This window comes from Aedes albopictus, chromosome 1 (genome assembly GCF_035046485.1).
Source record: "Aedes albopictus strain Foshan chromosome 1, AalbF5, whole genome shotgun sequence".
In the NCBI taxonomy this organism is placed as follows: Eukaryota; Metazoa; Arthropoda; class Insecta; order Diptera; family Culicidae; genus Aedes; species Aedes albopictus.
In genome coordinates, this window is record NC_085136.1 from 217033228 (window position 1) to 217049783 (window position 16556).

General features: G+C 43.3%; 1 protein-coding gene across 1 annotated transcript in view; it reads left to right on the forward strand.

Moving 5' to 3' along the window:
• The window catches only part of LOC109400125 (zinc finger protein 665), a 29963-nt gene extending 15797 nt beyond the window's left edge, over positions 1 to 14166 (forward strand). The window contains exons 2-3 of the mRNA XM_062846222.1: positions 6337 to 6918; positions 13350 to 14166. Of these exons, the coding sequence (XP_062702206.1) occupies positions 6337 to 6918; positions 13350 to 13989 (1222 nt within the window). The 3' untranslated portion in view covers positions 13990 to 14166. The remainder of the gene's footprint in view (positions 1 to 6336; positions 6919 to 13349) is intronic.
• The last annotated feature ends 2390 nt before the right edge of the window (positions 14167 to 16556 follow it).

The window sequence follows — 16556 nt, forward strand, 5'->3', positions numbered from 1 at the left end:
CCGAAACATGGCTGACACCTGATGTAACCTTACCTTTTCCCGATTATAATATCATTCGCCTTGATCGATCCGACTCGTACGGAGGGGTGCTTCTAGGGATTAAGAAGCAGCACTCATTTTACAGAGTCGATTTTCATCCGATGACAAACATTGAAGCCGTCGCATGTGAGGTGACTATCCGAGGTAAAACCCTCAGTGTTGCCTCCATATATCTTCCACCGAGAACTGCAATATCTCGCAGGGATCTCGCCCACATCTGCTCGGCTATGCCCGAGCCTCGGCTGCTCATGGGAGATTTCAACTCCCATGGTACAGGCTGGGGGGAACTGTACGATGACAGCCGTTCAACTTTGATATATGACCTTTGCGACGACTTCAACATGACAATTTTGAATACCGGAGAAGTTACACGAGTGGCACCTCCAGCTCAAGATGGCAGTCCTAGAAACAGCCGATTAGACCTCTCAATCTGTTCGAGCTCACTATCGCTGGAGTGTTCATGGAAGGTTATCCAGGATCCTCATGGTAGTGATCATCTGCCGATTGTTGTTTCTATTTCCAATGGGTCACATCAACCTCCATCTATCGACATCGCCTACGATCTCACCAAGCACATTGACTGGGAGAAGTACGCAGAAGCAATTATCGACGGTGAGCAATCGGTAGAAGTCCTTCCACCGCGGGAAGAGTATCGGTTTCTGTCCGAGCTGATCCTCAGTAGCGCGCTTCAGGCACAACGTCGACCAGTGCCAGGTCCGTCGGTTCGTAGGAAACCCCCGAATCCGTGGTGGGATAGTGAGTGTACAGAAATCTATCGCGAGAAATCCGCGGCGTTCAAAGAGTTTCGGAAACGCAGTTCGGTCGAAAACTTCAAGCGGTTCGCTTCCCTTGAAAGCAAGTTCAAGAACTTGATCAAGGCGAAGAAAAGCGGTTACTGGCGTCGGTTCGTCGAGGGTTTGTCGCGCGAGACATCGATGAGAACTCTTTGGAACGTCGGTAGAAGAATGCGTAACGCGTCGTCGGTCAACGAGGATCGAGAAAGCTCTCCTCGATGGATCCTCAAGTTCGCAAAAAAAGTTTGTCCAGATTCCGTGCCCGTGGAGCGAATAATTCGTGATGTTTCCGACGATAGGGACGACATGGATAGGCCGTTTTCAATGATTGAATTCTCACTTGCTCTTCTTTCATGTAACAATTCCGCTCCAGGAATGGATCGAATCAAGTTCAACTTGCTTAAAAACCTCCCCGACGTCGCTAAGAGGCGCTTGTTGAACTTGTTCAATCAGTTCATGGATAACAACATCGTTCCGGATGACTGGAGACAAGTGAGGGTGATAGCTGTTCAAAAACCCGGGAAACCCGCGTCGGATCATAATTCGTACCGTCCAATGCGATGTTGTCTTGTCTACGGAAGCTGTTGGAGAAGATGGTTCTCTTTCGACTGGACAAATGGGTTGAATCGAATGGCATGTTGTCAGATACACAGTTCGGTTTCCGCAGAGGCAAAGGGACGAACGACTGTCTTGCGTTGCTTTCTTCAGAAATTCAGCTTGCCTTTGCTCAAAAGCAGCAAATGGGCTCAGTGTTTTTGGATATTAAGGGGGCTTTTGATTCAGTTTGTGTCGATGTTCTTTCCGACAAACTACACGAAAGTGGCCTTTCACCAATTCTGAACAATTTTTTGTATAATTTGCTGTTTGAGAAGCAGATGAGTTTCGCTCATGGCGACTTGACAGTTTCACGAATTAGCTACATGGGCCTCCCCCAGGGTTCATGTCTAAGCCCCCTTCTTTACAACTTTTATGTTAGAGACATAGATGAATGTCTCATGGAAAACTGCACGTTAAGGCAGCTTGCGGATGACTGTGTTGTTTCTGTAACGGGATCAATAGCAGTCGATCTGCAAGGACCACTACAGGATACTTTGGACAATTTGTCTACTTGGGCTCTCAAGCTGGGTATCGAGTTCTCTCCGGAGAAAACTGAGATGGTTGTCTTTTCTAAAAAACACAAACCGGCTAAGTTTCCGCTCGTTCTGATGGGTAAGACAATCACTCATAGCACAGACAAACAGACGTAACACTTCGAACATTTTTCGATTCAAATCAGTCACGGAAAAATATTCGCCCAATGCTAAAAGGACTAAGTTTGGCCGACCACCAACTAGGTGGCGGTAGTGAGCAAACGTCAAACTCAAACAAAAACTATACGAGCGCCACAGTTGGGCAGTTGGCCAACTATCAAATTTTGAAAAAGACCGTTAAATCGGTGTACGATGAGAATTATCAGAGTGTTACGTCTGTTTGTCTGTGCTCATAGCATGTCTTCACAATACCTCGGCGTCTGGTTCGATTCCAAATGCACCTGGGGGAAGCACATTGTGTATCTGATACAGAAATGCCAAAAACGAATCAACTTTATGCGAACTATTACCGGAACATGGTGGGGAGCACACCCGGAAGATCTGATCAGGCTGTACCAAACAACCATTCTATCGGTTTTAGAATACGGTAGCTTCTGTTTTCAATCCGCGGCGAAAACACACTTGCTGAAGCTTCAACGGGTTCAGTACCGTTGCCTTCGGATCGCGTTAGGTTGCATGAACTCGACTCACACAATGAGTTTAGAGGTACTTGCTGGTGTACAGCCTCTGACAGACCGCTTTGCGGAGTTGTCGTTCCGGTTCCTCATCCGATGCGAGGTTCTGAATCCGTTAGTCATAGAAAACTTCGAAAAGCTGCTCGAACAGAATCCCCAAACTCGTTTTATGAGTGTGTACTACTGGTGCATGACGCTGGAGGTAAGCCCATCTCCGGTTAACACCAATCGTGACAACTTCTCAGACTTCGACAGCTCCTCTGTGGATTTTGATATCTCTATGAAGGATGAGATCACCGGTATACCGGAATCTTTTCGTTCCATAGGTATTCCACAAATTTTTGCAAGTAAGTTCGGGCATGTTAGCGGGGACAGACAGTTCTTCACAGACGGTTCGAAAACCGATGATTCCACTGGATTCGGTGTCTACAACGAATTTCATAGCGCCACCTTCATGCTTCAAAAGCCATGTTCGGTATACATTGCTGAGCTCGCGGCTATATACTACACCTTAGAGTACATTCGCACTCTTCCACCTGAGCACTACTTCATTTTTACCGACAGTCTAAGCTCTCTGGAGGCTGTTCGGTCAATGAAACCGATGAAGCACTCAGCGTACTTCCTGAAAGAAATACGCCAAGTCTTGAGTGCTTTGTCCAAACGCTCATACATCATCACCATAGCTTGGGTCCCTTCACATTGTTCAATCCCGGGCGCTAGCGAAGGCGATATTTACGAGCGTCAAATCGCCTTCCACGAATTTTTTGCATTGGCCCGTCAGGAGACCTTGATCAGCTGGCAACACAAATGGAGAGATGGAGAGATGGGTAGATGGTTGCACTCCATCATTCCACAGGTGTCGAAGAAGCCATGGTTCAAAGGGTTGGATTTAGGCCGCGATTTCATTCGTGTGATGTGTCGGTTGATGTCCAACCACTATTTGTTGAACGCACACACCTTCCGTATTGGGCTCTCAGAAAGCAATCTCTGTGTCTGTGGTGTGGCTTACCAGGATATCGAACATGTCGTGTGGGGATGCAATGAGTATCATGAGGTCAGATCTGAGCTGCATGAAATTCTCCGGGTCCGAGGAAAACAACAGAAACCCGTTAGAGAAGTGTTGGCAGGACTTGATTTGGAATACATGAACCTGATTTATCAGTTTTTGAAACGTGTTGATGTCAGAGTTTGATGTAGTACGTTCCTTGTTTTCGTTGTCCGCCTTTTGGTTTTGTTGTTCGCCCCTGTCTGTCGTCACCCCCCTTCCGTTTGTCCTCTTCTTGTCGTTTTCTACCGATAAAGTCTTTTCTTTTTGGTTCCGTTACAGATATGGACAATTTGTCCCATCAATGTTTTAGTATAAGTTAGCAAATAATTTAGTTTTAAACCCATAAATCCCTCCTTCCCAATTTAATTTTTTTTTTCAATCCTTAACCTCGAAACAGCCGCGAGTACTTCGGCTTCCCTAACTAACATAGTTTTAAGGCAGTAATAAATTGTAAAATGTAAATTCATTGTAAAAACAAAAGATTTCGGCTCAGTTATGCCCATATGGCGCCCGAGCCTTCCAAATAAACGAACAAGTAAAAAAAAAAAAATAACGGTTAAAGATTATTTTACGAGTTTTATTCTCAGCCTATACCCGTTCCAAGAACAGGTCGAACATGTGGACGAGGCGCCTCTGCTTTCAAATAAAAAAATCCAGATGTCGTCCCTTATCTCCTTAATTCAAATCGATCAACGCTTCTTGTAGAAAAATCATTTATGAAACTTTCCTTCGAAGACCGCAAAAGAATTGGATGCTTGTGGAAAAAGTTATTGATTTATTACCGATTAGTGATCCAACGAACGGCTTTTTGTTTTGCTTTATTAGCAGCACTGTAGCTGCTGCCTAGGCTGCTGCTGTTTTCGGGGGTGGTGATGCCTCCCGCCACCCCATGCAACAACGGCAGCAGCAGTGCTGCTGATAAAACAAAACAAAAAGCCGTTCGTTGGATCACTAATCAGTAATAAATCAATAACTTTTTCCACAAGCATCCAATCGTTTTGCGGTCTTCGAAGGAAAGTTTCATAAATGATTATTCTACAAGAAGCGTTGATCGATTTGAATTAAGGAGACAAAGGGCGACCTCTGGGATTTTTTTGTTTGAAAGTGTAACTTTTCCCATAGTAAATCCTATGAAAACTTAGTACCGCTTGCGCTAAATTATAGTTTCACTGATTGCGCTGAAATTTTGTACAGTTCATATTGGACCTAAATGAGATCTAAAAAGTCGACTGGAGCGAGGATTATTTTTTCCCATACAAGCGTGTCCCATACTAATGGGTAAGCCTGGCTTACCAGTTAAGCCGAGATACAAAAAATCGGCCCTAAGACGAAATTAGTCTATAGAACGACCACCGCCCAGCCACGACGTCAAGATCATTATGAACGCTCAGGTGGGCCAGGAAGAAAAAATCAGACCGACGAAAAGTTTAGCGCACACGAACTAGGTAGAACGGCCTACGGCTCATCGATTTCACCGCCTCCAAAAATATGGCCATATGTCGCACCTTCTACCAACACAGCTTCCCTTATCGTTACACCTGAAGATCACCACAGCACGCGGAATCACAAATCGACCACGTTCCTATCGATGGACGGCACTTTCTCCGACAATATGGATGTTAGGTCCCACCGTGGCGCTAACATCGGCACTGACCCCCATCTGGTGATGGTCAAACTGCGCTCAAAACTACGTAACGTAATCAATGGCAACCGCCACTGTTCAACCTCAAGCAATTGAATAGTGGTTTCGCAGCGCGGCGTCACGAACACTAATGCAAATCTACTGGTTGAAAATATGCCCATTTGGTTTTGCCGGGAACAGCTGATTTTTGTTTACTATTTTCAACCAGTAACTCAGGTAGTGTTCGTGTGATGCAACGTGTACATACACGCAACACCACTAAAAGCAGAAACCACTATGTCGGCTCTACACGCATAATCACGAGGCAAGGTTACCAGACGTGGGTGACCTCGATGGTACCTTTCATGGGCTGCTGGAGAACAGTGAAAGCGCAGTCATCAGCGACACAGCCAAAAGCATCATCGGGTATGTGGAACGGGGTCGACGGAGCGAATGGTTCGACAAGGAGTGCAGAGCGATTTTGAAAAAGAATAGGCAACAATGTTGCAGCATGGCACCTGGCAGAACGTGTAACTATACAACTGCAAGCAGAAACAGCATATCCGCACCTGAATGGTGAGCAGACGGGACATCAAGACAACGGAAGAAAAGACTTAGTCGATGCAGCAGAGGACGGAACTAATCCACCCCCATACGGAGGGAAGCTAAGGGTGCCAATCATCAGCTCAAATCCAACAAAGCAGCTGGTAAAGATGATATCGTAGCTGAATTCATCAAGGTGGGCCCACAAAAGTTGGTCACCTGTCTGCATCGGTGGATTGTCAGGATCTGAGAAACCGAATAGCTACCGGAGGATTGGAGAGAAAGAATGAGACTACCATTATGAATGTGAGAGCTTCAGTGCGATCACCATTTTGAATGCCGCCTACAAAGTGGTATCCCAGAGCATAGCTGTCGATTTTTGTGCTTTTGTATCCTCGACTAGATGTACTCACTGATTTTATTAAGTTATTTTCAATTCCTACCGATTGTGTCTATCAACCTTTGTGCGACCATATAAAGAATGAACATATAAATTCTAACGAACTCTTTATTATCAACATTTCAGGAACTCCGGATTAATATTCAAAGAAGTTCCGGTGAACAGCGTCAATCCTTGTATTACAACCCAGCCAACTCAACAGTACGTACCCGCTTTGGTTCCACCTGTGAGCCAAAACCACGCAATTCCTGAAGTGAAGGAAGAAGAAGAATCGGATTCAAGTTCCGATGATGACAGTGACTGCGATGGAAGCGCTCCCAACGGCCAAAAACGAGCCAACTCGAAGCCGGACTTCAAATGTTACATCTGCAAGAGTGACTCGCTGGGTACCTCCAAAGCCCTGGCGGATCACTTGGCCGCAGCCCACTCGGGTCTGGTACCGCAAACGTGCACGGAATGTATTACGGAACCGATTGTGCTGCGCGATGTTCGGGCACTGAATTCCCACCGGAGAATGCACTCTCAGCCGATCAAGTGTGAATACTGCGATCGACGTTACGGTGATTACCACGGACGGGACGAACACGTTCGGTTGTACCACTTGGGCGAGGGCGCTCCGTGCCCTTCGCCGTGCCAGCAGTGCGGCAAGATATGCAAATCCGTTGCAGCACTGAAGAGCCATATGCGTAACCACAAGCAGGACGTAAGGTAAGTAACGCCTGCTTGCTCAATTATGTAATTTCTGGGTTTACCCTCTCGAACAACGATAACATCACTGCTAATGAAAACCATTTGGTAAAACTTGTTATACTATCTATAACTTTCAACGCCTTTTTCATATCTAACCAAAAATCGTACTTCTTGTCACGGTCGCCATGTTCGTACTTCACTTAACGACTTTCTTCATACTCATTGGCATTTTAGCGGATTACGATGTTAACAGAGCCAACCCAACTAACATTTATTGTGGATGTAAACGTCAACAAAGCGTCCTCAATACGGCTTGATGCTGAGGGTTGAAAGTCTCTTAAATAAAGACAAATCAAATCAACGATGTTAATCGATCCAACTAATAGCAACGAATCAGAAATATCACTGTGAAGTGTTATGAAGTGTTATAAGTGCACGTCCTTAGCGCTATGTCCAGGGTACGAAAAACGGATCACGCCAAAAAACAAACGCTTTGTCCTAAGCGGTGCATGTTAATAACAAAGGCGCTCCGCAACAAACGCATGTCGGAGGTTCAGTTCTATCGGTCATCGGGGGCAGTCGCATTTTTAAGCGCTCCATAATTAATTACATTTTTTTTTATTCGCAAACGTCGCGCGCGTCCGTTAAAATGCAGTGTAGTGTAAAAGCGTGCAGTATCAGCGACGACCGTTTCCTTTGGAAGTGCGAGTTTTGTTTTAAAAGTTATCACGCTGCTTGCATAGGAGTGCAGCGGCATCAAGAGAGTTATATTTTGTCTTACATGGTTCCCCTTTGTGCCGAGTGCCAGCACAATTTAAAAACTGGTATTGACACCCGCAAGGTGCTCCATCAGCAGCAGCAGCTGATTGAATCAATTAACGCTCAAACTGACTCCAATCTTCGGATAGCTGCAGATCTTAAGAAATTAAGTGCAATGGGCGAACTATTTGATAACGTTGAATTGCAGCTCAAGGAGTCGGTGACCGCTATAAACAACAGTACATCGAAAAGCTTGGTGAATGCTGTATCGGCATTAACACGCGTTGTTGAAAATAGCCCGGCAAGCAAACTCGATGGATTGACGACAGTTAAAAACCATTTAACTGGATTGTTTGATATATCCATGAAATCAACAAAAAAGCACATTGAAGATTTTGTGGAGGCTTTAACTAAAGATCTATGTGATGATTTAAAAAAGATCTGTAACGAAGTTCAGACATTGAGCAGTCTAACTATTGACATGGCTGCCCATTGTAATGAACACAACACCAGTCAGCCAAATCTAGCACTTGATGCTTTGTCAGAGCTACAATCATTAGCCAATACTGTCGGTAATGATATTTTGAATGAAATGAAGTCAGTGGCAAATGCGGTTAATTGCCTGGAGACAAATATTAATAACGCGCGATTTACAGAAGAGGCTTCTCCCACTAGCCTTTTGCAAGAATTGGCACAACAAGGAGTTGAAGCTGCTGATCTAGACCGATGTAAAATTTCTGATGCCAAAAATACTGACACTGTGATAAAGCCCAATTCCGGTTGGCGCAAATTAGGGTCAAAAGATGTGTGGAAAGTTGACTGGACTGACTATGACCGACGTGCGTCGCACCGCTTAAGTCAGCAAAAGCAAGCGGAAAGGGCCAGAAAACGCAAAAAACAAGCACGCCGACATAACAAACCGAATAATACAAATCGCTCCACACCTACTCGCAATCCCCATAGTGAAACCGATTGCATGCCATCGAGTTCCAGCAGCAACTTTAAAAACTGCCATACCATTAATCGCCGACCGGTAAATGTAAGCCGATATGATAGCAGGTCCAACACTGACCTTCCTCGCACGGTCTTTGGAAGTCGGAGGTACGATCATGACAACTCTGTTATGAATCACAGAGACTCAAATTACCTTCCACCCGACCGGGAGCTTCTAGCGGCGGCAAAACATCAATTTTCCCGTCCACCGCTTGACTATCGTCCGACGATACGATTTGAAAAACGAGAAACGCTGAATCCGGATGGCCCTAAAAACTCACACCACATCGTAGCTGAAGGAAATCAACCAGGATCTTGCGAAGCGTGTACGTGTAGACACACGTATTTTCATCGGAATTGACGTACCCTTTGGAGGAAAAACATGACAACATTTCTCTGGTTCCCGATGCTGTACAGGACTTGACGACTTCACAACGTGAGTGTGAAGAGGTATTTAATGATAGTGTCATTCGTGATGTTCCAGTAAATCAAAATACTTTAAGCGAAACATTAATTTACTGTCAAAATTTTAACCGGATGCATGGTGCCAATAAAATAAATGAAATACATAAGAAAGTTAATTCTTGCATGTACAATGTAATATTAGGCACCGAAACAAGCTGGACAGATAGTATAAAAAGTGAGGAAGTGTTTGGAAATTTATATAATGTGTACAGAAGTGATCGCAACTTGGCTTGGTGTGATAAAAAATCTGGTGGCGGAGTAGTCGTTGCTGTCAATACTAAGTTGGATGCTGATTTAATCGAAACAAACAAATATAAAGAATTTGATGACGTTTGGGTTAAGGTTCGCCTTGGTAACGAGACTCATATATTTGTATCAGTGTATTTCCCACCACAACATGCAAAAATGCCTTCATATGAGAAGTTTTTCAATACTTTAGACGTAGTTGCAAATGACATGAATCCTGAAAATCATATTCATATATATGGAGATTTCAATCAAAATTCAGTTGATTTCAAGGTCGATGTAGATAATGAATCATTGTTGCTTCCTATCATCGGTGATAACGAAACATTGCAGCTCATTTTTGACAAAACCAGTCTACTTGGATTAAATCAAGTTAATCACGTGTGTAACGAACTTAATGTTTACTTAGATCTATTATTCACCAGCTGCACAGAGAACTTTCATGTAGACAAAGCCCTTTATCCCTTATGGAAAAATGAGAAACACCATATCGCTATAGAATATTCATTGTTGAATCATCCTGTCTCCACACGACCAATTGACTGCGGATTTGAATTAGTTTTCGATTTTAAAAATTGTGACTTCAATAGCATTCAAAACAAACTCAATGAAACGGATTGGCAAACTTTATTAAAAAACAATATGAATATGAGTTGTAGTGTGAACATATTTAACGAAAAGTTATTCGCCATATTGGTTGAAATAGTCCCGACGAAACGTAAAAAGATGACGAACAACTCTAAAAACCCCGTTTGGTTCACGAGAGACATAAAAAAGTTAAGAAACCGAAAACAAAAAATGCACAAAGCTTATAAAAGAAATCGTTCCGCGGAGAATCTAGAGAAATATATAAACATTTGTGAGTTGCTTGATACTGAAATTAAAAACGCATACGAGAGTTACAATACGAAAATCGAAAATGACGTGAAGAATGACCCAAAAGCTTTCTTCAGTTTTGCCAATAGCAAAATGAAAACTAATAACTTTCCGTCGTGCATGGTGTTTGAAGAGGTTGTTAGTAGTGATAGTCAAGAAATCTGCAATAATTTTGCCAAGTTTTTTCAAGGTAACTATATCGCATTTAATGATTCTTTCGATCGAGAATACTTCGACTATTTGCCAGAACATACAAGTAATATTTCAGTCAGCTCTATCACAGTGCAAGAGATCTTAACTGCATTAGAAGGGTTGGATTCTTCAAAGGGACCAGGGCCGGATGGAATACCTCCTTTTCTTTTGAAAAAACTTGCTACCTCTTTCGTTAAGCCCTTGTTTTGGCTTTTCAATAACTCTCTTGCTAGTGGTGTATTTCCATCGCAATGGAAGCAATCGTTTCTAATACCAATCTTTAAATCCGGTAAGCGTTCCGAAATCAAAAATTATCGTGGAATTGCAATTATCTCATGCATTCCAAAGTTATTCGAATCCATTGTAAATAAAAAAATATTTAATCAGGTCAAAAATGGTATTACAAATAGTCAGCATGGCTTCTTTAAATCTAGATCCACAACTACTAATTTGCTTGAGTTCGTGAATTTCACTTTTGCTGCTATGGACCGTGGAAACTATGTCGAGGCGTTATACACTGATTTTACCAAAGCATTCGATAGGGTTGACATCAAACTATTGCTTTTCAAACTACAACGCACGGGATTTTCAAGTGAACTTCTGACATGGATTGAATCATATTTATCAAACAGAATACAGTCAGTTCAGTTTAAAGGAAAGATATCTAATCACGTCAATGCTACATCTGGTGTTCCACAAGGCTCACATTTAGGGCCTTTACTTTTCATTTTATTTGTTAATGATGTAACTCTCATTTTAAAACGACTAAGAGTTCTGATTTATGCTGACGATATGAAGTTATATATGGAAATATTGAACAAGGCAGATTTAGTAGAATTTCAACGCGAGGTTGATGTTTTTCATAATTGGTGTCTAAAAAGTCTACTTGATATAAATGTCAAAAAGTGTTACATAATATCCTTTACAAGGAAGCGCGAGCCATCCAATTTCAACTGCTTGCTGGGCAATGAACAAGTGGTAAGGCAAACCAAAGTAAGAGATTTAGGTGTATTACTAGACTCTAAGCTTTCCTTTGTTGATCATTACAATTCAGTTATTCATAAATCTCAAAGTATGCTTGGCTTTATTAAAAGATTCAGCTATCATTTCAAAGATCCTTACACAATAAAGACTCTATATGTGTCATATGTGAGATCAATACTAGAATATTGTAGCGTTGTTTGGTCTCCATATCAAGATGTTCATTCAAATCGTATTGAATCTGTACAAAAACAATTTTTACTCTTTGCTCTAAGAAAACTAGGATGGGCATCCTATCCTCTTCCGTCGTATGAGTCCCGGTGCTTGCTTATCAATTTAGAAACTCTTAAGAAAAGAAGGGAAATTGCATGTATAGCTTTTATAAACGATCTTATCTCACAACGCACTCAATCGGAAGATTTATTAGCGAGCCTAAATTTTTATGCTCCATTTCGCTCTTTAAGATCACGTAACATATTTCAGCTCAAATCGCTACGAACTTCATATGCAATAAACGGACCAATGAACTCATTAATGAATACATATAACAAATACTGCGAAATAATCGATTTAACTATGTCAAGACCACTGCTAAGGAAAGTCCTAAATGGTAGATCTAATGACACATAAAATGCTATATAAGTATCAATATCTGTAAATTTATACATTAAGCTTGTAGTCTACAATGATTGACGAAATAAATAAATAAATCGCAGACAATGAGAGCAACAAAACAAACATCGCTTGCCGTGCGTGTGCTGATATTCCGACTTTTCTGCTGAAATTTTCGACCCACATGATCGAATTCATGAGCATTTGGACGAAATAAGACTCTTACAAACCTCAGAGTTGAGTTTCAGTTGTAAAACAATGCAAAAATCACGATGTGAATAGATCGAGACAAATATTCCTACCGTTTTTGTTGTGAACAAACTCGGGAGCGATTTTGTCATTATCTGCTAACGAAAAAACAAAGCGTTGTTGCCGTGCCTTCTTTGTTGCATATTTTTCGCTTGCGGTGGCATATTCTGCGTACACTGGCTATGTCCGTTGGACCACCTTCAGTAATAGTTCTCGCGTTTAGTATCATACAGGCGTATCTACAATGATCGATTTCTCTTCATCGATTTTCTCTTTGGATTTTTTCGGGAAATACAATCAGTATTCGCAGTGTTTGGACGAAAAAGTGATCAGTGAACCGATCGGCAGTTTTTCTTCCCTTCTGTTGGTTCTGTTTCAATTACCAAGCGGTGTATGTTCTCTCGTCGAGTCGCATGGTTCACGAAGGAACACAAAGAGGATACTCCGATATAAACAAGCTGCGGCGATGAGCGGGCATCGCTAAGTGTAACACTTACCGATGATCGCTCATCGTTGGCTTGGGGCAACTGTGAATAATCGTTATTTTCATCAGTATTTAATGCGTTTTCGCTTTAAAAACGTGAAATACTATTTAATTTTACTGTATTCATGACGTTGCAGGTTGTGTAGTCACAATAAAAAAAGAATTATGGCAATAAAATATTCTTACCGAATGCATCGCTTTCATTAGCGTCATCGAGCATCTTCTCTCTTGATTACGCTCTCGTATCGAACCGGGCAAGAGAATGAACAGCATTTCGGGGAGCGTTCCCGAGCATGTTGGTTCATGAAATGTTACAATCGCGAATGTATCACTTGCTGAGCATGGACCATTCAGTGGTTCGCGATAAAAATCCACACACTGAGTATTCGGATAATCTCTTGATGTTTTTCGATGCAGGACGACAAGGACTAGCATTTAGAATAATAAAAATAACTGGAAATTATTTGGCGGCCGAGCTATTGACCAAAGAGAAAATCGATGAAGAGAAATCGATCATTGTAGATACGCCCGTATGATACTGAACGCGAGAGTTGTATTATTCAAATATGCATGGTTTTTTATTTATCCCCAGGTGTGACCAATGCGGCAAAGTATTCCACAAGCAGCATAAACTGCAAGAACACGTGAAGTGGTTCCATGGCCCACAGCCCGAAAGACATCAGTGCAACATCTGCAACAAAGTTCTCCACACGCTTGCCAGCTACAATTCCCACCTGAAGCTGCACAATGAAGACAAGAACTACAGCTGCGACCTGTGCCCGCTGAAATTCTACACTGCCGCAAACCTCAGAACGCACAAGCGCGTCCACCAGAAGAATGCCAACTACAAGCCGAAAAAGGACTGGACAGGCCACTACACCGTAGCGCGGGCCGCCGACGGGAGCAAGATGTACTCGTGCAATCTGTGCGGAAAGACTGCCACCGGATACATCAACACCATCATCAGCCACGTGCGGCTGCACTTCAAGGAGGTCCGCTGCGATCAGTGCGATTTGAAGTTCACCTTCGTGAATCAACTGAAGGCCCACTATGTAGTGCACACGAGGGAACGCAACTTCAAGTGCAACTACTGCGAGAAGGACTTCATGTACGATTCGCACATGCGGCATCACATCAAGCAGGCGCACCCGGCGGAAAGGGAAGCCGAAAGGGCGGCGGCCGCTGCCCGGAAAAAGCTAGCTCAGGCGCACAGCAGAGGCGCCGTTCATTAATTGCGTAAGTTTAAACCGAAGTTTTTGCGTGAAATTAGAAGGAATTAGGGAGATTACGAACTAGAAATCGGGCATAAAAACCACGATGATGAAATAATTTCGATATTTGTGTAAGCATGATTGAAGCAGATAACCTTAGCGCGCTATCTTAATAATAATAACTAAACTGCACAAAAAGTTTTGGGTTTTTTTTATTTCAGAGAAAGCCTTATAACGTCATGGAATGGGTCTTGTCGTATACTCACTTTCAATTGTATTGACTTTTACCCTTTTACTGTACGCGCTGTTTTCAAAATTTCTGTGGGGATGAGTAGTAGGGCAAATTCGTGCAAAGGCTCATACTCGAGACACTTTAGCCACAGACAAACAGACGTAACACTCTGATAATTCCCATCGTCCACCAATTTAAGTCTATTTAAAAAAGTTTTAGTTGGCCAACTGCCCACCCGTGGCGCTCGCATCGTTTTTGTTCGAGTTTGACGTTTGCCCACTACCGCCACCTAGTTGATGGTCGGCCAAACTCAATCCTTTTAGCATTGGGCGAATATGCTTCCGTGACTATGATTTGAATGGAAACATGTTCGCAGTGTTACGTCTGTTTGTCTGTGCTTTAGCCTTAAGTACACAGGATCAAATAAATATTTGACAAGGAATAAACTAAAGAGCAAACATCTGTTTGACACTAGGTAATGAAAATTCGATCGAATCAAACGTGCGGCTCTGTGGTCGTGTGGCTAGGGTCACCAAGCTCTTAGTCACATCGTGCTGAGGAGCGCGGGTTCGATTCCCGCCGCAGCTGTCAGGAAAAGTTTTCGGCTGTGCCACTGGGCGTTGCATGCTAGTCGGTTGTCTAGTGTCGTGCTTCCTTCAAAGAGTGAAAAGCTCACTGGAAGCATTGAACGTGTCCGTGTCTTTAAAAAAAAAAAAAAAAAAAAAAAAAAAAAAAAAAAAAAAAAAAAAAAAAAAAACCGGACCGGATGTTTGAGCGTTGGTTTCTTTTTGGACAAATATTTGACCCTGTGTTACAACAGCGGTAGAATTCGTGTCGAGGGTTGCCGTAAGCAAGAAGCAATGAAGTTGTTCTCTTATGTTTCCGACGTAGACCAGTGAAGTTCTCTCCCATTTCTAGTAGATATCATAGTGGATGAAAAGTACAAATTTAATAATTCGCGTGTGAAAAGAAGATTATTGCGAAGTGCTGGTGGATTGGATTGTTCTGGACTCTGATGGTACTGGCAAAGACGTTTCCCAGAAGTGAAAAGGCATATTGCAGCTGTGAATAGGATCTTTTACGGTTTACGTAATCAACTTTGATCCAGTAACTTGCAAACGCAAACGAAATTCGCTCTTCATGAGATGCTGATAACAGAAGCGGAAACAGCTTCGGGAGAAATGGAACTGCGTTGCTGTTCCCAAGAAACACGGAAATTCTATTAGAATCTCAACGCATCCCACAATGGCTTCGTGCCGCGAGCCGAAATGTGCAAAGATGAGGACGGAGGCCTCTTGACGAACGGACGTGAGGTGATCGAAGGGTGGAAATCGCACTTCGATCAGCACCTGAATGGCGTGAGGAACGTAGGCACAGGAGATCACGACAACGGGGGAAACGACGAAGCCAGTGCAGCGGAGGACGGAAATGAATGAGTTCGTTGGAAGTTATTCATCGACGGCCGGTCGACAACGGACCAGATCTTCACCGTACGGCAAATCCTCCAGAAATGCCGTGAATATCAGGTCCCAACGCATCACCTGTTCATCGACGTCAAAGTGGCACACGGCACTATCGACCGCGCAGAACTATGGAGAATCATCGACAAAAACGGGTTTCCTGGGAAGCTGACTAGACTGATTAAAGCACCGATGGACGGTGTGCAAAACTGCGTAAGGGTTTCGGTGAGCTATCCAGTTCATTAGAATCTCGCCGGGGACTGCGACAAAGTGATGGACTCTCATGCCTATTCTTCAACATCACTCTGGAAGGTGTGATGCGACGAACCGGGCTCAACAGCCGGGGAACGGTTTTCACAAAATCCGATCAATGTGTGTGCTTTGCGGACGACATGGACACTATCGTTAGAATATTTGGAACGGTTTCAAAACTGTACACCCGCCTGAAACGCGAACCAGCAAAGGTCGGACTGGTGATGAATGCCTTAAAAAACAAAGTACATGCTGGTAGGCGTAGCCGAATACGACCGGAACCGTCTGGGTAGTAATGTTACGATAGACGGGGATACCTTCGAGGTGGTGGAGGAATTTGTCTACCTCGGATCTTTACTGACGGCTGATAATAACGTGAGCCGTGAAATTCGAAGGCGCATCATCAGCGGAAGTCGGGCCTACTAACGGGCTCCAGAAGAAAATGCGGTCGCAAAAGATTCACCCACGCACTAAATGCATCATGTACAAAACGCTAATAAGACCGGTGGTTCTCTACGGGCACGAGACGTGGACGATGCTCGAGGAGGACATGCAAGCACTCGGAGTTTTCGAGCGACGGGTGCTAAGGACGATCTTCGGCGGTGTGGCGGAGAAGGATGAACCACGAGCTCGCTGCACTTTAC